Source organism: Hydra viridissima, unplaced genomic scaffold, assembly GCF_058129835.1.
Source record: "Hydra viridissima isolate aposymbiotic clone 2 unplaced genomic scaffold, HvirCarnegie_v1 scaffold_2, whole genome shotgun sequence".
NCBI lineage: Eukaryota > Metazoa > Cnidaria > Hydrozoa > Anthoathecata > Hydridae > Hydra > Hydra viridissima.
The window spans coordinates 6,709,994-6,726,624 of record NW_028324301.1 but is presented as its reverse complement, the minus strand read 5'-3'; the positions used below and the strand labels follow the sequence as shown (position 1 = coordinate 6,726,624).

Genomic DNA, 16,631 nt, shown 5'->3' with positions numbered 1-16,631 from the left:
TATAACAAAGAATAGGCTTTTTAAAGCATTTTAAGATTCGTCCGATGGTGCTTTTGCTACAACCAAGTCTTCTAGAAGCCTTTGAAAGTGACACACCTCTTCAATTGTTAAACATTTTCCTTAATTTGATGCAGTTGTTTTGCGTATTAAGAGTAGGCCTTCTTCTACTTCCAGCTTTGCAACCCAATGGTTTATTTTGATCGTAACTGTTTATATATCTATAAATTGTAGCTTTTGAGTAGCCCTCCATCTTGAAATGGTTCCAAATAACGTGTTTTCCATCTTCATGTTTTTTTTATAAAAATTATACACACGACTTTTTAGGGCTTGTTGATTTGGCATTTTAAATTGTTATCTAAACAAAAAGATAACTATAGTTATCTTTCTGACACCTGATCTAGCAGCTCTGAAGGAAGCAGAATGTTTTTTATTGTCAGCATGACTAGCATTGAGCAGGAAAAACCGTGATGATAGTAATGGTTAGGCAACTACTCCTATTGCTGGTACTAGCAATAACAATGTTGGTGGCATCGCTAAGAAAATGGTTTCACCTTAGATGAAACGATTTCCACATTTATTCAACAAGGTAACAGAATTCCAGAATATGACACTGACATCAAGCAGCTCTACTACTTCTAGCAAAACACTTATTGATGTGCAAAGAGAAATTAACAGATATTTTAGCAAGATAAAAGACATTTATGTTGAGGATTCATTTACTTTTTGGAAGAATAGAAGGGTATTATATGCAGAATTGTTTTCTACAGCTGAAAATCTGCTTACTCCAGCTAGCAAAGCATAAAAACTGCTGCTCCAATGAGCGAAACGTATGTTGAGAGAATTTTTTCGTTAACTGGTTACCTTATATCTTCTAGACTCAACCGTATGTCAAAATCTTTGTGTATGAGGGGATTTTTGAAATTGAATCAGGTGCTGCTAGTGCACCAATGAACTGTATCACTACGTGACAGTCTTATCCTAATATTTGATAAAGTTATAAGTCAATAGTCATTTTTGATTGATTAATTTATACCTGTTTTACTGTAAAATATTTTTAGACAGACTAGTAATGTGTATTTACATCTGCTCTGCTTAGTGTATTCAATTTCTTAGTTTTTTAAGGTATACTAGTCACTGAATACACCATGCTCTTAGACTTTATATTAGGTTATAGTATGTGCAACCAAATAAAAACGAAATAAAAACAATTTCTTTTTTTTAAACTGAAACGAAATAGAAACTGAAATTAAGGTTCAAAAACGAAATAGAAACCAAAACTAAAATTAGCTACAAAACAAAAACTGAATTGAGATAAACAAAAACGAAATAAAAGCGAAACTGATTTAAAATCATAAAAGTTTCCACTTGTAACTTTTCTCAATCATCCTGAAGCAAATAATCTTATTGAACATTAAAATATTTTGATAGAAGTTCCTGATAGTGAACCAAAAAATTGCCTGAGGTTTTATTTACATACTCGGCAAAATTACGCAAATTCCCCCGTTTTTTCTTCATAGCCGCGAGTTTTTATCAATAAAAATTGATGTTAAGTTACGAACTCGGCTCAAGAATTAACATTTATAATAAAATGGAAATTGAGAAAAACTGTAAAGAATTTGTTTCTAAATTCTTTGACCACGCGGTGTCTTCCATAATTTGTTTATAAAACGTTGTGGATCAAGCTGCAGCTCTAATTAATGCAAATATCACAACCAAAGGAAAAAATTTAATTGTTAAACATTCTTAAAAAAAAAAAAAAAAAAAAAAAAAGAAAAGTCTCTTATCGTTGGTTAGGCCCTTAAAGTATTTGATAATTCTGATATTTATTACGTCACATACACAAATTCTTAGTTAAACACCCAAGTTGAGAAGTCAAGTTTTTGTTTTGGCTTAATGTTAACAGTTTTATATTCCTCAATGAGATGTTAAAACTATTAGTCCAAGTGAAATATACACTGTTGAGTTTATGTTCTAATGAGACTAAGACCATATCAGAATTTGGACTAGTTTCTGTTCATTAAAAAGCAGACGAGATCATTGACTTAAAGCAATTGAGTAACTCTGAAAAATTGCTAATGGAGTTAGTTTTTGTTCGTACGGGTTTTATTAGTATCATTTTGTAGCTATTTTCAAAGCCGTGCTCCGATTTTGAAGATTTGTATCAAAGAAAAAAGCTTTTTTTTTTTTTTTTTTTTTGTAGTCAGACATTCATTATTATATTAGGTGCAAGCATTATGTTATGCTGGGTTCAAAATACAAAAAAGAAAACATTGACAACTAGAAAACGACAGAACTTTGTTTTGATTTCTTTTTTTTTTTTGTATATAAAATATTATAGCGAATTCTAATACACCTATTTAAAATTATAAGTTTCGAAACATTTTCATTTTTCCGCCAATTTTTAAACACAACCTCCTTGCAAACATTTTTAGTATCTTTCTTTTTCACTAAAAAAACCTACTTCTTAAACAAAAGTGCAAGTAAAAAAATAAAACAGAAAAAGAGTGTTCACATTGATTAGAATAAAATTACATTTAAATGTACTTTTATGAGGAAACATGGTTTATACAGAGCTGCTGATAGAATAATTATAAAGCAACTAATGGAATAATTACATGTCGCCGCTCAAACGTATTTTGTATATTCGAAAAACTATTTACAATTCGCATTAAAAAATATAAATGCATCAACTGTTATTTAGCAAGGAGAAAAAGACTAATTCAAAATCGTGTCTATATATGTACATATATACAAAGGATGTATGTAGAAAGGTGATAACTTGCATTTTAGAGATAGAAAATATAGCGCTATAGTTAAAAAAAAAACTCTATGAGCATTGAAAATTATGTTGTTAAACAGTTGTTTTAATTCTTTACGAATCGTAAATTAAAAAAAAAAAAAATTCAATTAAATTAAAAAAAACAAACACAATTTTATCTTTTAGTCCGTATCTATAGTGATTGCATCATCTCTGTCCATCATAAATCTGGGACTGTCTAAACTCTCACTCATAGTGGTTGCTATTGTCTCTGAACTGGTACCAGGCTGAGGCGAAGAGTTTGAGTTCATTAAAAGGTTATGAAGATCACTTTGAAAAGACCTTAACGGTAAGGGCGACTTAAGTTGTTGTTTTGTGTTATGAGCTGCAAGGAGTTGGGCAAGTTGAGGCGAATTTGAGAAAGTATAATCAGGTTTCGGAAGCACAGTAGATAAGTTAGCTGCTCGAAGTATTAACTCCAACTCCTAAAAATATTAACCATTCCCATTATAATGATTATAACTAAATTATTATTATTATTATTATTATTATTATTATTATTATTATTATTATTATTATTATTATTATTATTATTATTATTATTATTATTATTATTATTATTATTATTATTATTATTATTATTATTATTATTATTATATATATATATATATATATATATATATATATATATATATATATATATATATATATATATATATATATATATATATATATATATATATATATAAAGTAGTCAACCAACCTGTACTCTTAGCGACAACTTTTTATTGGCATCTTCAAGAGATTGTTGACGAACTTCATATAATCTCAAGCGTTCACGATCTTTTTTAAGTTTTCGAATATAGTCCACAGAGGATTTTAATATTGTTCCTTTATTTTGTTTAAAATCACTAAAGAAATCAGAAAAAAAAAAAAAAAAGCTTTAATTAATATTCAAAAATTATCAATACTTCATCCAACAGCTGTATTAAACTAAAACGAATTTTATTCAAAACAAGGAAATATTACGCCAAGCATTTAAAAAAAATAAAAAAGCGAGGAATAGCCTATGCTGTCTATCAGAGCATGAATTCACATAATTTATAAAAGATTGTATTAGTCAGGTTTTAAGCATTAAAATACTGTAAATCCATGTTAAAGCCATTTAACATAATATCATTTTTAAGTATGATGTAAATTTAATAATCGTACAAGAACTGAAATAATTAGAACAAAAGAACCTTTCATTGGAGGTGATCTTATGCCAAACTTACTTGTCAAGTTTTGGAACTAGAGTTCCTAATTCTTTAATCCTATCGTTAATATTATATCTTCTTCTACGCTCAACTGAAATGACAAAAAAAAACTATCGTTAATATTATATCTTCTTCTACGCTCAACTGAAAGGACAAAAAACTAATATCAATTTAGTATTTAAGTTATCCAATTAAACTGTTTTATACCACTTAACAAGAAAAACTTTAAAACAAATTTTAAAAAACCACTAAGATTAACACACTTGTGCTTGTTTTACTTGAATTATTGCTATAAAATGTCTTATTTAATCAAAATAATCAAAACAAAAACTTTTTACACATTTTTATAATAAAAAAATAAAATTTCAAAGTTTGTATACTTGTAACTAATTTTTGAAGTAGTTTGCCAAAGTTATTTTAAACACCTAAATTTAAAGTGTTCCAAATGTGAACAGAATTGAACTACTTTCAATTCTGTTCACATTTGGAACACTTTAAATTTAGGCTTCAAATGGTAAGCTACAATGGTGAATTCTTATTATTAAATAAAAAGTCACTTTAAATTCCATAGATTTAGTTAATGATTAAGCTTCATACTTCTGTTAGATAAACTAACCAATTTATCTAACTTAAATGACAGAAGCATGCTGACATATGATTATCAGCATAACAATCAATATAATTTGATGTAGCTTACATAACAGAAAGATTTTCCTCTTAGAAAAGAAAAAAGAAAAGAAAAAACATACTTAAATTATGATTGTCTTTCTTTTGTCTGTCTTTTAAAAATCCTTCTTGATGTTCTGTAATTTGAAATAGTAATTATATGCACTATGCTGGTACAAATGAATTTTCTTAAATCAAAAGAGAAAATACTACCTTGCTTTACAGGGCAGGAAGTTGAAATTTTATCTTTGACCTAGTGAAAAAATTTAATACATATTAAGTTAATATGATAACCATAAAAATTTGACAATTGATTTAACTCAATATTATACTAAGATATTTTGTTTAACTATGTTAAAAAAAGTAATTATTGAAAAACTAATTCAGCTTTAAAATCAAAAAAAAATTTTGAAAAACCTCATCTTGAATATCATTGTTCACATAAGCATTAAAAAAGCTTGTTCCTGCAGGAAGCTTAAAAGAAAAAAATATAAATTCACATAACACTTAAACATTTTTGGCAACATTAATTTCAAAGAAAAATCTTTTGAATTCTTATTTTTAGAGAATGCTTTTTTTGAAGAAACAGAAAATTTAACTTACTGTGGTAGAAAACATGTTATCAGAGAATATAGAAAAATCCTGATCAACACTACTTTCCAACCTACAATTACAAACATCTTATTTAACATGCATTCCTGAAATAGATCTATAACTATTTTAATCTAGACAATTCTGTTATTACCATTTCAATAAGTATTTTACTTTATATTGTAATGCAGATATTCCAAATAAAAAACTTCTTTAAAACAAAATTGATTGCCAAAAGAATCAAACTAATGCAAAATGTAATTGTTAGACACAACAGTTATTAGAACACTTTACTTAATGTGTAGCACTTTTCATTTCACATATTATCTTATCACTACACAGTTCACATATCCATAAATATTGTTTTGTAATGACTAACAAACTTTATCAATCTGTAGAATGACAAATGCTATTGTATTTGAAGTTAAAAATGTTGCATAGATCGTATTCTAATTTCCCTAGAAAATTCATAGTTTCAACATGGTTATATCTGCATAGATACAAACAATTTAATCATGTAATATAATGCTGTTTAAAAAAATTCTACTAATATTTAGATAGATATATATTATTATAGATATCTAATAAAATATCTAAAGATACATTTTTAAGATAACTAAATTAGTGATACTAACGCATTTAAATTTCAAAAAGTGACCAAGTGAGCTGATCACTTTTTGAAATTTGAATGAGTCCATTAATTAGAAACAAAACTAATTTTTAGGTCTTTCTTTAAATATAATATTAAAATATAAAATTGAGATATAAAATTAAAACATACATATTAGTAAAAAACAAAATAAAAAACAAAAAAATTAAATCTACACTTAAAGCAAACAAAGAGATTAGAATATCTAATAAAAATGATAATAATAAAAGGATACATTAAAAGTTAAAAATGTAAATAGAATTCTTTACAATGATACTCACCCAAATAAATCTTCAAACACACTATCTACCTGAATATAAAAAGAAATATATATGACAAACAGAAAATATTCTATAACTATGCTGAAACACTTCAAAATCACAGTGTAATAGAAGAAAAGCAAAGACAAAAATCTAATTAATTTAACATATTTGATATTGGCTAACCTCACTTCCACTGGCAATAGAACTTGTTGTATCAGGACTGTTAGGAGATATATGTGACACTGATGTCCGAAAGTTTGAAGAAAAATTTGTGCTGAAGTTAGAACTTTGTAACGCAGAAGGTGCTGAAATTACAGAATGATTTTTTTGTAGCTGCTGACTTGTTAAATATTCTCTAACTTGACGTTTTTGTTGTTGTTTTATATAGTATTGTGTAGGATTCTGCAGTTTTGTTTCCACCTGTGAAGAATAATAACTTATAAATTTTTTCTATAACAACTCTCAGTGTGTCTATTTTAGATAGATAGTCATGCTGAGAATTGCAAGTAATAGAAAAAAGTTGTGGATTGTAAGTTGACACTAAATCATTTAAATAGATTGTTTCACTTTTTATTTGATAAATACAAAATTACAAAAACTAGTTTTTGTAATTTTGTATTTATTTTAAAAAAAAAACAACAAAAACAACTAACAATAACAGTTGTAACTACCTTAAGTACACTTGTTGGAAGATTACTTGGTAAGGATTTTGTGGGAGATGATTCTTCTTGTAAGCTAGAAAATGGAATAGATGCTGATACATTAGGGAATTTCATTACATGTGATTTTTGGTTTTCCTGTGTTGCAAGAAACTTGCATCGCTCTTGTTCTTTTTTCTCTAATTCAATAAGGTGCTCCCTCTGAAGTTGTAATTTAAAACTTGTTCGTGTAAGAGAGGTTGGGCATGAGCTTGAGACTTCTGGATAAGAGGCATCTGGGTCAGGTTTCACAGTAACCAGATCTGGGTCCATAAGCATAGATGGATCTTTCCTACAATTAAAGCGAAATAAAAACTATTAAATGGATGTAGTAAAGCAGTTAAATAGGTCTGCTAAACTCTAAAAATATCTAAATGTAATAAAAATATTTTTCATACGTTCCAAAATTTAACAATATACGAACATTGCGGCTGTGTACTTTGGGACTGAAATTAGAAAAAGCCTTAATTATGTAGTGGTGTTACCTTACATTTTACTGATTTGTTCTGTTAAATGACTTACATTTTCTAGCACATTAGATTGTCTGATTAAACTCTCAATTTTGATAATTTTGTAGAATTGATTTTTTCAATCTAATTAACTTATCAAAATAAACTCTTTTCAACAGTTAAAATACAGGTAACAATAATGTTACAATTTGCACATACTAAGATTACTTATTAGAATTTTTCCATTCCTCTCATTTTTTTAACTCAATGAGTTACTGCTTGGTATCATTTACTAATCTATCATTATATATAATTAAGATTCTTGTATTGTAACCATGAGGACTCTTTCAACCAAGGTTGTTGTGCTGTTCTGTTTCTTTTATTTTATCATATTTTTGTTGATCTTGCTTTTTTTTTTCTTTTTTTAGTGCTACAAGTTTTAGATAAACATCAAGGTGCAAAAAAATTCATATACTAATATATTATGGTCAAAAAAGTTTTAATGACTCAGGTAAAGATGTACTTTAAAAAACAAAAACAAAAAAAAAGTAATTATTTGAATCAGAACTCAAAAGAATTTGCCCAAAAACATGCTTGAACTTCTATATAGGTAACAGAAACTTCCATGGTCATTCAATAAAATGTTTTATTAATTACTTTATAAGTTTTTTAAGCTAATGCTTAAACCACAGAATGCTTAAAATTTTTACGCTAGTAATAACTGAAAAATTTGGAATTAAAGACATTTTTCAAGTTAATTTACAATTGAATTTTATTCTCATAACATGTGAAAAATTTCAACTAGATAAAAATTTAATTTCAAACATTACTAGATGTTTATTTAAAAACTTTCTTATCATCACTACAAAGTGCAGCAATTTAATTTCAAACATTACTAGATGTTTATTTGAAACCTTTCCTATCATCACTACAAAGTGCAGCAATTTAATTAGTGCAGTTAGTTTTTTAAACAAATTAGAGTCACAAGTGACATAAATCAGATTGATTGATTTTTTGCCCTTAAAGATAATAGAAATTAAAAGGCCATACAGATGTATAAGTCATACAGATGTATGTTGCCAACATATATCAGAGTTTTTTGAGTACTATAATGAAATATGGTTCTAGTATACATACACATTTACAGCAAAACTCTGTTCTTATTTGTTTTAACTTTTCATTTAGTTGCAAGTATTAATTTTAAAATTTTTATTTGTCTCCATTAGAAATGTCCAATCTATATGATTGAACTAATCTTAGGTTACACTGCTCTTATCTTAAAGGCTTAGATTTAAAAATCCTAAAATTAAAAACAATATTCAGAAATATGGTATGGTAAAACTAAAATCAATCTTGAGTATTCTTCAAGTGAATCTAAAACCTCATATTTGGAATGATTACTGGTTTTAATATATACAAGTTTTTTGAATTAAAAAAAAAAAAAAATGTTACTTAATATTTAAATGGTTTATGATTCAAAAAAATTTATACAGAACAGCAACATCAGCACTAAAACCATTATCTATGTGTAATCTTTTTATGGAAACCCTCAAGTACTTAGGGTTCCCATTTGTACCTATGAAGGTCACTTGTCTTTGAACCCAAGAAATAAAAATCTTCCAACTTTAAGTCATACATCTCGGTCAGCTTAACAAGACAACAAGAATTTCATTTGAAAGTTAATAAAATGCTAGGGACAAAGGGACTAGGAAAAAAACCTGTTTTACTATAAATATAAAAAATTATTACTTAGATAGTTCAGGCACACCAAGTAAACCATCAACCATTTTCATTAGTACTTTTATTGATATTTATAAACAAGGTTTATAAATAAATTTGTAGTATATTAAAAAAGTATTAAAAAAGCTCGCTGACCACGTTATGTAAAAGAAACGGTTTTTTGAAATACAAAAAGATAAATAAAGCAACCAGTGATGTTAGTTTTGATATGTGCTTTGCAAGCTACAAGTAAACAAACATAAAATTCTCTAAAAAAAATTAACTTTTGTTTTTGTTTGTTTAATTGGGACTTTTAATACAATCACACATTATACAATCAATATATTTTTTTTTTTCAAATAGAATAAAAATGTTTCTATTAAAAATAATATTAAACATACAAAAAAAACAAAATAAAATTGTTTTTAAGAGGAAACCACATGAGATAAATAATAAAAAAATATATGGCAACTACTATTTAGATCTTTTTTCAAGTGTCAACAGACTTATCTTTTGAAAATTCTGTTCATGTCAATATCTTGTTAAACAAAACATACTCTTTACATTAATATTGATACAAAAACGTAATACTTTACTCTCTTAAAAAAATACACACAAGACTCCAAGTTATATGCAAAAAGAAAAAAAATTTAACAAAACAGAACGCTGAATGTTTTAGAAATGAAATCAGTGTGACCTCATTCACACCTCCACACACACACACCATAAATCAAACCATAATAAATATAGGAGTTCTATTCATTTAAGTATATCATAATCTTTACATAGTTTATCTTGACAATCTAAAAAGGAATGCTGTAGATTGCAAGCAAGAAATATAGAGATAAAGCCGTTAGTATGGAGATAAAAAGCATTGATTCAAACAATAAACTTTCAGAAATCTTTCTTCATCAACTTTTAAGTTCTCTAAAAGCAAATTGGATAGCAACATTAAGAAAATTGGCTCTACTATTCACCTATTTATTACTAAGCAAAAAAAAAAAATGCCAGCTTGTATATAGATTGAAGAGACTTTCACTGAAGAGAAATTTTGGAAATAAAGAAAATACTTTTTCATATTGCCAGAGTATTTTTAAGGAGTTCAGAAAAAAAAACCCAGTAATATATTTAATGAAAAGCAGTGGCTTATTAAAACAATTAGGCTTTAATTTTAGAATATTACTAAATATTAGCAACTTTTATGGTGTTTTCTCAATATGTTATCAAGTATTGTTTCAATTAGCTATCCAACTAAATAAGTGTTGGTACAAAGATGTGTTTTCTGCACAAATGTAGAAGCTGTTTCTCCAAATTTAAGAGTCTTTTTCACCCAGTAAAACCACCAATCCAGTTCAACTAATTGATCTGCACTTGCAACATTCTCATTACACATTTCTGTTATTACTGTGGCAAGTCAAAATGTTACCAACAACAGCAATAAAAATATAGCCTTAAATACTTATAATTCCTTCTGAAGGAATTATTTTATTACATTGCATTAAATAATCTTAGCAGCCATTGATTAAATCCACTGTTTTGAAATCAGTATCAACTTTGTTTTTATTGGAGAAGACATTAATAAGATAATCTTACTAAATATAATGGTTGTCTTTCTAATTTTAAATTTTAACTTTTTTTTAAAACCTCAAAATAAAGATTGCTGGATCAAACAAAAAATGAATAAAAAAAAAATAATTGGCTTACAATTTAAAATACCAGATTAAGTATCAGACTAAAAAATTAGCTAACAATATTCCTCATTTGCACCATATTTCTAAATTTACTTGAAAAAGTTGTTGTTTTTATGAAATGATATAAAATTAGTTTGAACTAAATTATAAAGGTTTGTGTTTTATCAAGAATTTCTTAAAACCTATTTTCAATCTTTTAGCTTGCAGTTAAAAAAAATTATGCTATTCTTATTCAGCTTTTTTAAAAATTTTAATACAAAAATAATCAATTTAAAAGTTATTAAACTTCATTTGAATGCTTAGTAAGTAAGGTGTAAGGGTTCAATGACATTTTGTTTGCTAAATTTTGTTTGACAACAAAGCTACCTTATTAGATCAATTTAATAAAGTATTAGCTTATTTAAAAGGGAATATTCAAATTATTCTTTGAGAAGACAAGTGTTATGATTTAACCCTTTTTAAAACTACCATCCACCCTGTGCCATTACTTTGAATAAAGATATTTTGGAGTACATGCTTTTTTTTTAAAATAAGAAACTTGTTTATAAGAATCTAGTATAAGAAGCCCCGAAATCTTAAGAAGCTATTAGTACTAAGTTTCTTTTCGATAAGAAACTTAAGAGTTCAGGGAATATTTCCTCTTTTGTGTTCTGTTCAGGGACAAATCTGAGGCGTATATTACATTTAATGATATTGTTGGGATTCAAATAACTTTAGTACTACAGTTGTAAAAATAATTGTTGTAATAACTTTCTAGTACTAGAGTTGTAAAAAAGTATCTTTAAGATAAGAAACTTTCTAGTACTAGAGTTGTAAAAAAGTATCTTTAAGATAAGAAACTTTCTAGTACTAGAGTTATAAAAAAGTATCTTTAAATCTTTGCTTAGTTTCTTATAAAAAAAGTTTGTATTCAGTGTTCAAATTATGAAGGTAATATTTTTCTTCTTTGGTAATTACATTTTTTATAATCTGGTGAGATTATATTTATGATGTATAGATGTTACTTTTGTTAATACTAGTCAAATTTTGATTTGCCTTACTTTCCGGTTGTCTTTATTTCAGATTTGGTTTAGGTTTTCAAGAAGGTAAAAGTCAAAATTTATTGCTTTTTTAAAACATGGGCTGTTTTTAACAAGTGACTTTTTTTTCAGGGGATTTTTTCTAGAACCTATAAATTGAATAAAGATTATCAAACCTTTAAGTTCAATTCTAGATACCCTAATTTTGTATTCTTACATAGAAATTTATGTCAATCTTGGAATTTTGTTATGTTATATAAAATCAGGTGAAAAATTTATTGGAAAATGAAGCCAAATACAGTAATTAGGCAAGTTACAATAAGTTTTGTGATTCACTATTAACAAAAGTTAATATAAAGTAATTTTATTTGCTAAATTTTCTTGTTTGACAACAAAGTTACCTTATTAGATCAATTTAATAAAGTATTATCTTATTTAAAAGGGAATATTCAAATTATACTTTGAGAAGACAAATCTTATGATTTAACCCTTTTTAAAACTACCATCCACCCTGTGTTGAATAAAGATATTTTGGAGTTCATGCTTTTTTTTTTAATTAGAAACTTGTTTCTAACAATCTAGTACAAGAAGCCCCAAAACCTTAAGAAGCTATTAGTACTAAGTTACTTTTTGATAAGAAACTTAAGAGTTCGAGAATCTCCTAATTTGAGTATCTCCTAATTTGTGTTCTGTTTAGGGACAAATCTGAGGATTATATTACATTGAATGGTATTGTTGGGATCCAAATAACTTTAGTTGATTAACTGTAAAATATTTTAACTTACTTATTAACATGTTTTCAAATTGCATTTTACTTTTTCTCTCCTTTGAGAATCTGAAACTTAAGAAACTCTTAAGAAACTTTTAATACTAGCCCATTTGCTTGGTTTCTTATTAAAAAAAAAAAAAAAAGTGTAAATTTTATGATATTTTACACCCATGCAATATTTACTAACATTTACTAACCTAGATGAAGACAATCATTGTGAGAATTTATTGAATTAATTATCTTCTTAAATAGAGTGGTATTACTATCATTAACTAGATGATCAGAACTGTTTTATTTGGTTAAATAAATGGATTTGTTTAAATTGATGACTAGAAACTATTCAACCATGATTAAATTAAGAAGACCAACTTTTTTACAACTATATATATATATACATATATATATATATATATATATACATACATACATACATACATACATACATATATATATATATATATATATATATATATATATATATATATATATATATATATATATATATAGAGAGAGAGAGAGAGAGAGAGAGAGAGAGAGGTTACTTGACTTTCGTACCCCCCCCCCCCTTTTTATGATTGATTATGATTTTTATACTGATTAAGAATTATATAAAATTTTATGCTGATTAAGAATCATATAAAAACAGATCTCAAAATCAATCAAAAGTGCTCTAATCTGAAGTTAAAAGTACAAAAATATATGACAAATCCCTAATATTTGCCATCTTGAATAAACTAACTTTACGGATGACTTTGTTCTGAAAAGCAAAATATTATGATTCTGGTTTTTATTATTGAAAAATGCATTTTGGTTTATCATAGGAGTGAAAGTTCTTACAAGTGTAATCAGATATAAAACGAGCTATAAAACATTTTACTCTTGTGAGATAACAAAGTAAGAATCCCAGTTTAAACAAATTGGCATGATAAGTTAAACGTGATTGAATTCCCTTACCATTATGTCATTCAAAATCTGTATTATAGAAAAATAAAAAACCAGGTTTTTAATACTTTTAAAATATTTAAAAGAACTTTTAGACAAAGAACTATCAATATTCAAGATGACAAATATTAGGGATTTGTCGTATATTTTTGTACTTTCAACTTCTTGATTTTGAGACCTATGTTTTTATATGATTCTTAATCAGCATAAAATTCTCTAAATAATAAATAGAAACTATTGTTACATTTAGTAATGCAGACACTTTTTGAGTGAGGGCAGAATTTACAAAAGTAGGACTGTCCACACTAAAGGAAAAAATTGGTCACCTTAGTTAGACACTTAAATTTTCTGAAAATATTTATAAGGGATAAGAGTATATATTTATAAAGTGGGGAAGGGTGAGTGAGTGCAAGTAGGCCTAAAAGGATGTCTGGAGGAGGGAGTTTGGGTAAATCTTTATCAAGGAAAAAATAATGGGGTAGTATAAAACTTTTTTAACAGACATCATTGTTGAATACTCTTTTATAAACTCTATTAGATTAGTATTAATTGGTGAATAATAAAAATAACAACCTGAAAGTTAAAAGAAGGTAAGACAAGAAAAGGTTTAACAGATAGAAACCAATTAACATTTTTTCAATCATTCCAAAAATAATTTATTGTATAAGATAATATGTCATTTAAGATGCTTTAGGTTGTTTTAAAATATTTTACAGAACAATTTTGTTGCTCCTAGTCAATTTGTCTTTCTTTCTTTCTTCCATTTTTTTTTTTTTTTTGGTCTGAAAAAAATAAATAAAAAGAAAGACTAATTTCTATTTTTTTAGGCCTGTAAAATTACATTAACTTTTAGAAAAATTTTTACCATATGAATACTCTTTTCTAGAGATAATTATATTTAGGGACATATTGGTATTTAGTTACGCATGTGTATGTTATAGTGTACCTGGATTGAGTAAGACGCTTTGACTTTACTTCAAAAAACTTGTGATCTTGATCGATTTCTTCGAAGACATCAAAATCAAGATCTATCCCTGATTCTGAAAACATTTGAAAATTTATTATAAACAGAATTTAAGCAGATATTTTACAGTTTAAGGAAGTTAAGTTACGATCTCATTTGCGCAAGTTTCTTTAGGTTGCCATTTTTTCTTGATGGAGAAACGAAAGTTAGTTGTATTCTGGGATATACATGGCGTCATTCCAAAAATCTAATGAACTTCTCAGATATATTTTATTGATGCTTGTATAACAAGTTTTGTTGAATGGATGCCAAACTACATAAAAAAAAAAAAAAAAAGTTTACTTTGCTTCAACTTATTCACATTTTCCCTTCTTAAATAATGAACTAACAAAACAGCATAAAATTTTAAGTTTCTAATATCAATTCTAGATTGTCTTTTTTAAATTATTGCTGTCTAAATTGAAAAACTACAGTTTTTACAATGATTTAACGATATGCCAAAGCATTACTGTTACAGTACCATTTTATTGTGTGTACGGAGGGGTATAATTCATTATCCATTATAATAAAACATGCAGTTCAAAGAATGATTAGAATTTAATATTTTAAATTTCAAATCTAATAATTATAAATAGTTTTTCAAAAATTCCTTAATTGTATTTGCTTTTTATGCGTGCAATAAAAGTGACTGTCCAAATAAATTTTCTCACCACTGCTCTAAAGTAAAAAAGTGGTAAGGATGATGTGGACTGTCCTTTCACGATAGCTTGCTGTAGTCAAAAGGATAGCATCGATTGATAAAAATTTCTTTAAAGAAAAGTCATAACTTTCAGGTTTTCGTATGTCGACTTTGAATAGAAGAATTGTAGTAGGTTTAAAAAATGTACCTTAACGATCTCAAAATGGAGCAAATGGTAGTTTTTTTTACTTATAATATAAAATATTAATCAATAGCAACCGCATTGGTATATATATTCCTATAAATAATAATCATTTCATTTAATTAAAAATAGATGTAATTTGATTTAAATGCTCTGTTCTTCAAAAAAAGAGCCTCCTTTCGCTTTGATGACTACTTCATATAAACGTTTTCAATCTATTTATAAAGAATATCGATTTATATTTCTCATCGCGAAGCTCTTAGCCTTTACCAAAGATCAGATTTAAATTTTTGGGACTTCGTACGGATGATTTAATCCCATAATGATCCCATACCAACTCAATGAAGTTTAACCTAGCGTTTGATGCGGTCCGTAAAATTGCTTACTCCTCCGATTTTGTCTAACCCAATCCGATGCTTTTAATTTATTATGTGGGCGCGAAGGCGGTTTTTTAATAGCGATCTGGTGATTTAGTCAACATCCTTGTAATTGTCTTTTAATAGTCGCAATCCTTAAAGACTGATTTCGACTCGTTTGTTCTCGTGAAATCAATCTTCAATATCTTATGCTCTGTTAAACTTGTATATTATCTTCTTATTATATAGCCACGCAAGGTCTTCTATGCTTTTTCTGCTGTTGCAGTTGTGTTCTGCATAGCTTCCTTTGAGACTTAATTCTTGTGCAAAGTTTTTCCATAATTCACCTAATTTTGTTAGCTTTTTTAATGTTCTGAAAATCCTTTGAACCTTTGGCCTATATTCCTAAAACTTTCAACTTAACAAGTTTTCTTAACTTATTGTTTGACAAAATAATGAGAGCGTGTTCAGAATGAGTTCACTCATGACGTAATTTGGCAATACATTTTGTTCTTTTTTAATACTAGAAAAAAATCTGAACGTTTAGTTAAAACAGCTATTTTTATTGTCCGGTATAAAAAACACAAGTTGTAGAATATCTAATTTATCAGTAAATACATTAAAAGATAAATAGCGAAAGAGATTTAAAAATGGTTCTTGAACTGTTCTATAATGGTCAACTAAATGTCTAATATAAATTTTACATAAACTTTCATTCCCCAATTTCAAAATTTGACGAGAGGATTATATTTTTTTAAATTCCTTCTGTGAGAAGACGGTTTTGAGAAGGAACTGGACATGAGAATTTATTTTTTCCGAGCACATTTTTAAAAACTTTTATGGTTTTATTTTTACAGGCACCCACTATTACTGTTACTAAGAGGTCCTATATCAAACTGAGGTCTTGAAGCTATTTTTAAATTAATAACTCATTGAAAATTAGATATGATGTGTATAAAT

The 16,631-nt window shown here is 26.8% G+C and overlaps 1 protein-coding gene across 2 annotated transcripts; it reads right to left on the bottom strand.

Annotated features, from left to right (window-relative positions):
• Window positions 1–2,413: 2,413 nt before the first annotated feature.
• Window positions 2,414–15,333, bottom strand: LOC145187271 (transcription factor EC-like). Of its 2 annotated transcripts, XM_090079104.1 has the most exons (12): window positions 15,145–15,333; window positions 14,417–14,747; window positions 6,855–7,173; window positions 6,367–6,603; window positions 6,202–6,230; window positions 5,284–5,344; window positions 5,098–5,154; window positions 4,894–4,933; window positions 4,764–4,817; window positions 4,033–4,105; window positions 3,522–3,669; window positions 2,414–3,243 (listed from the first exon to the last, which is right to left on the bottom strand). In XM_090079104.1, the coding sequence occupies exons 2-12, from the start codon at window positions 14,518–14,520 to the stop codon at window positions 2,941–2,943; spliced, it is 1,425 nt and encodes a 474-aa protein (XP_089935230.1). In that variant the 5' UTR covers window positions 14,521–14,747; window positions 15,145–15,333; the 3' UTR covers window positions 2,414–2,940. The 2 variants fall into 2 exon arrangements, with proteins under 2 accessions (XP_089935230.1, XP_089935231.1); XM_090079105.1 differs by lacking the exons at window positions 14,417–14,747; window positions 15,145–15,333 and adding an exon at window positions 9,080–9,296.
• Between the last annotated feature and the right edge of the window lie 1,298 nt (window positions 15,334–16,631).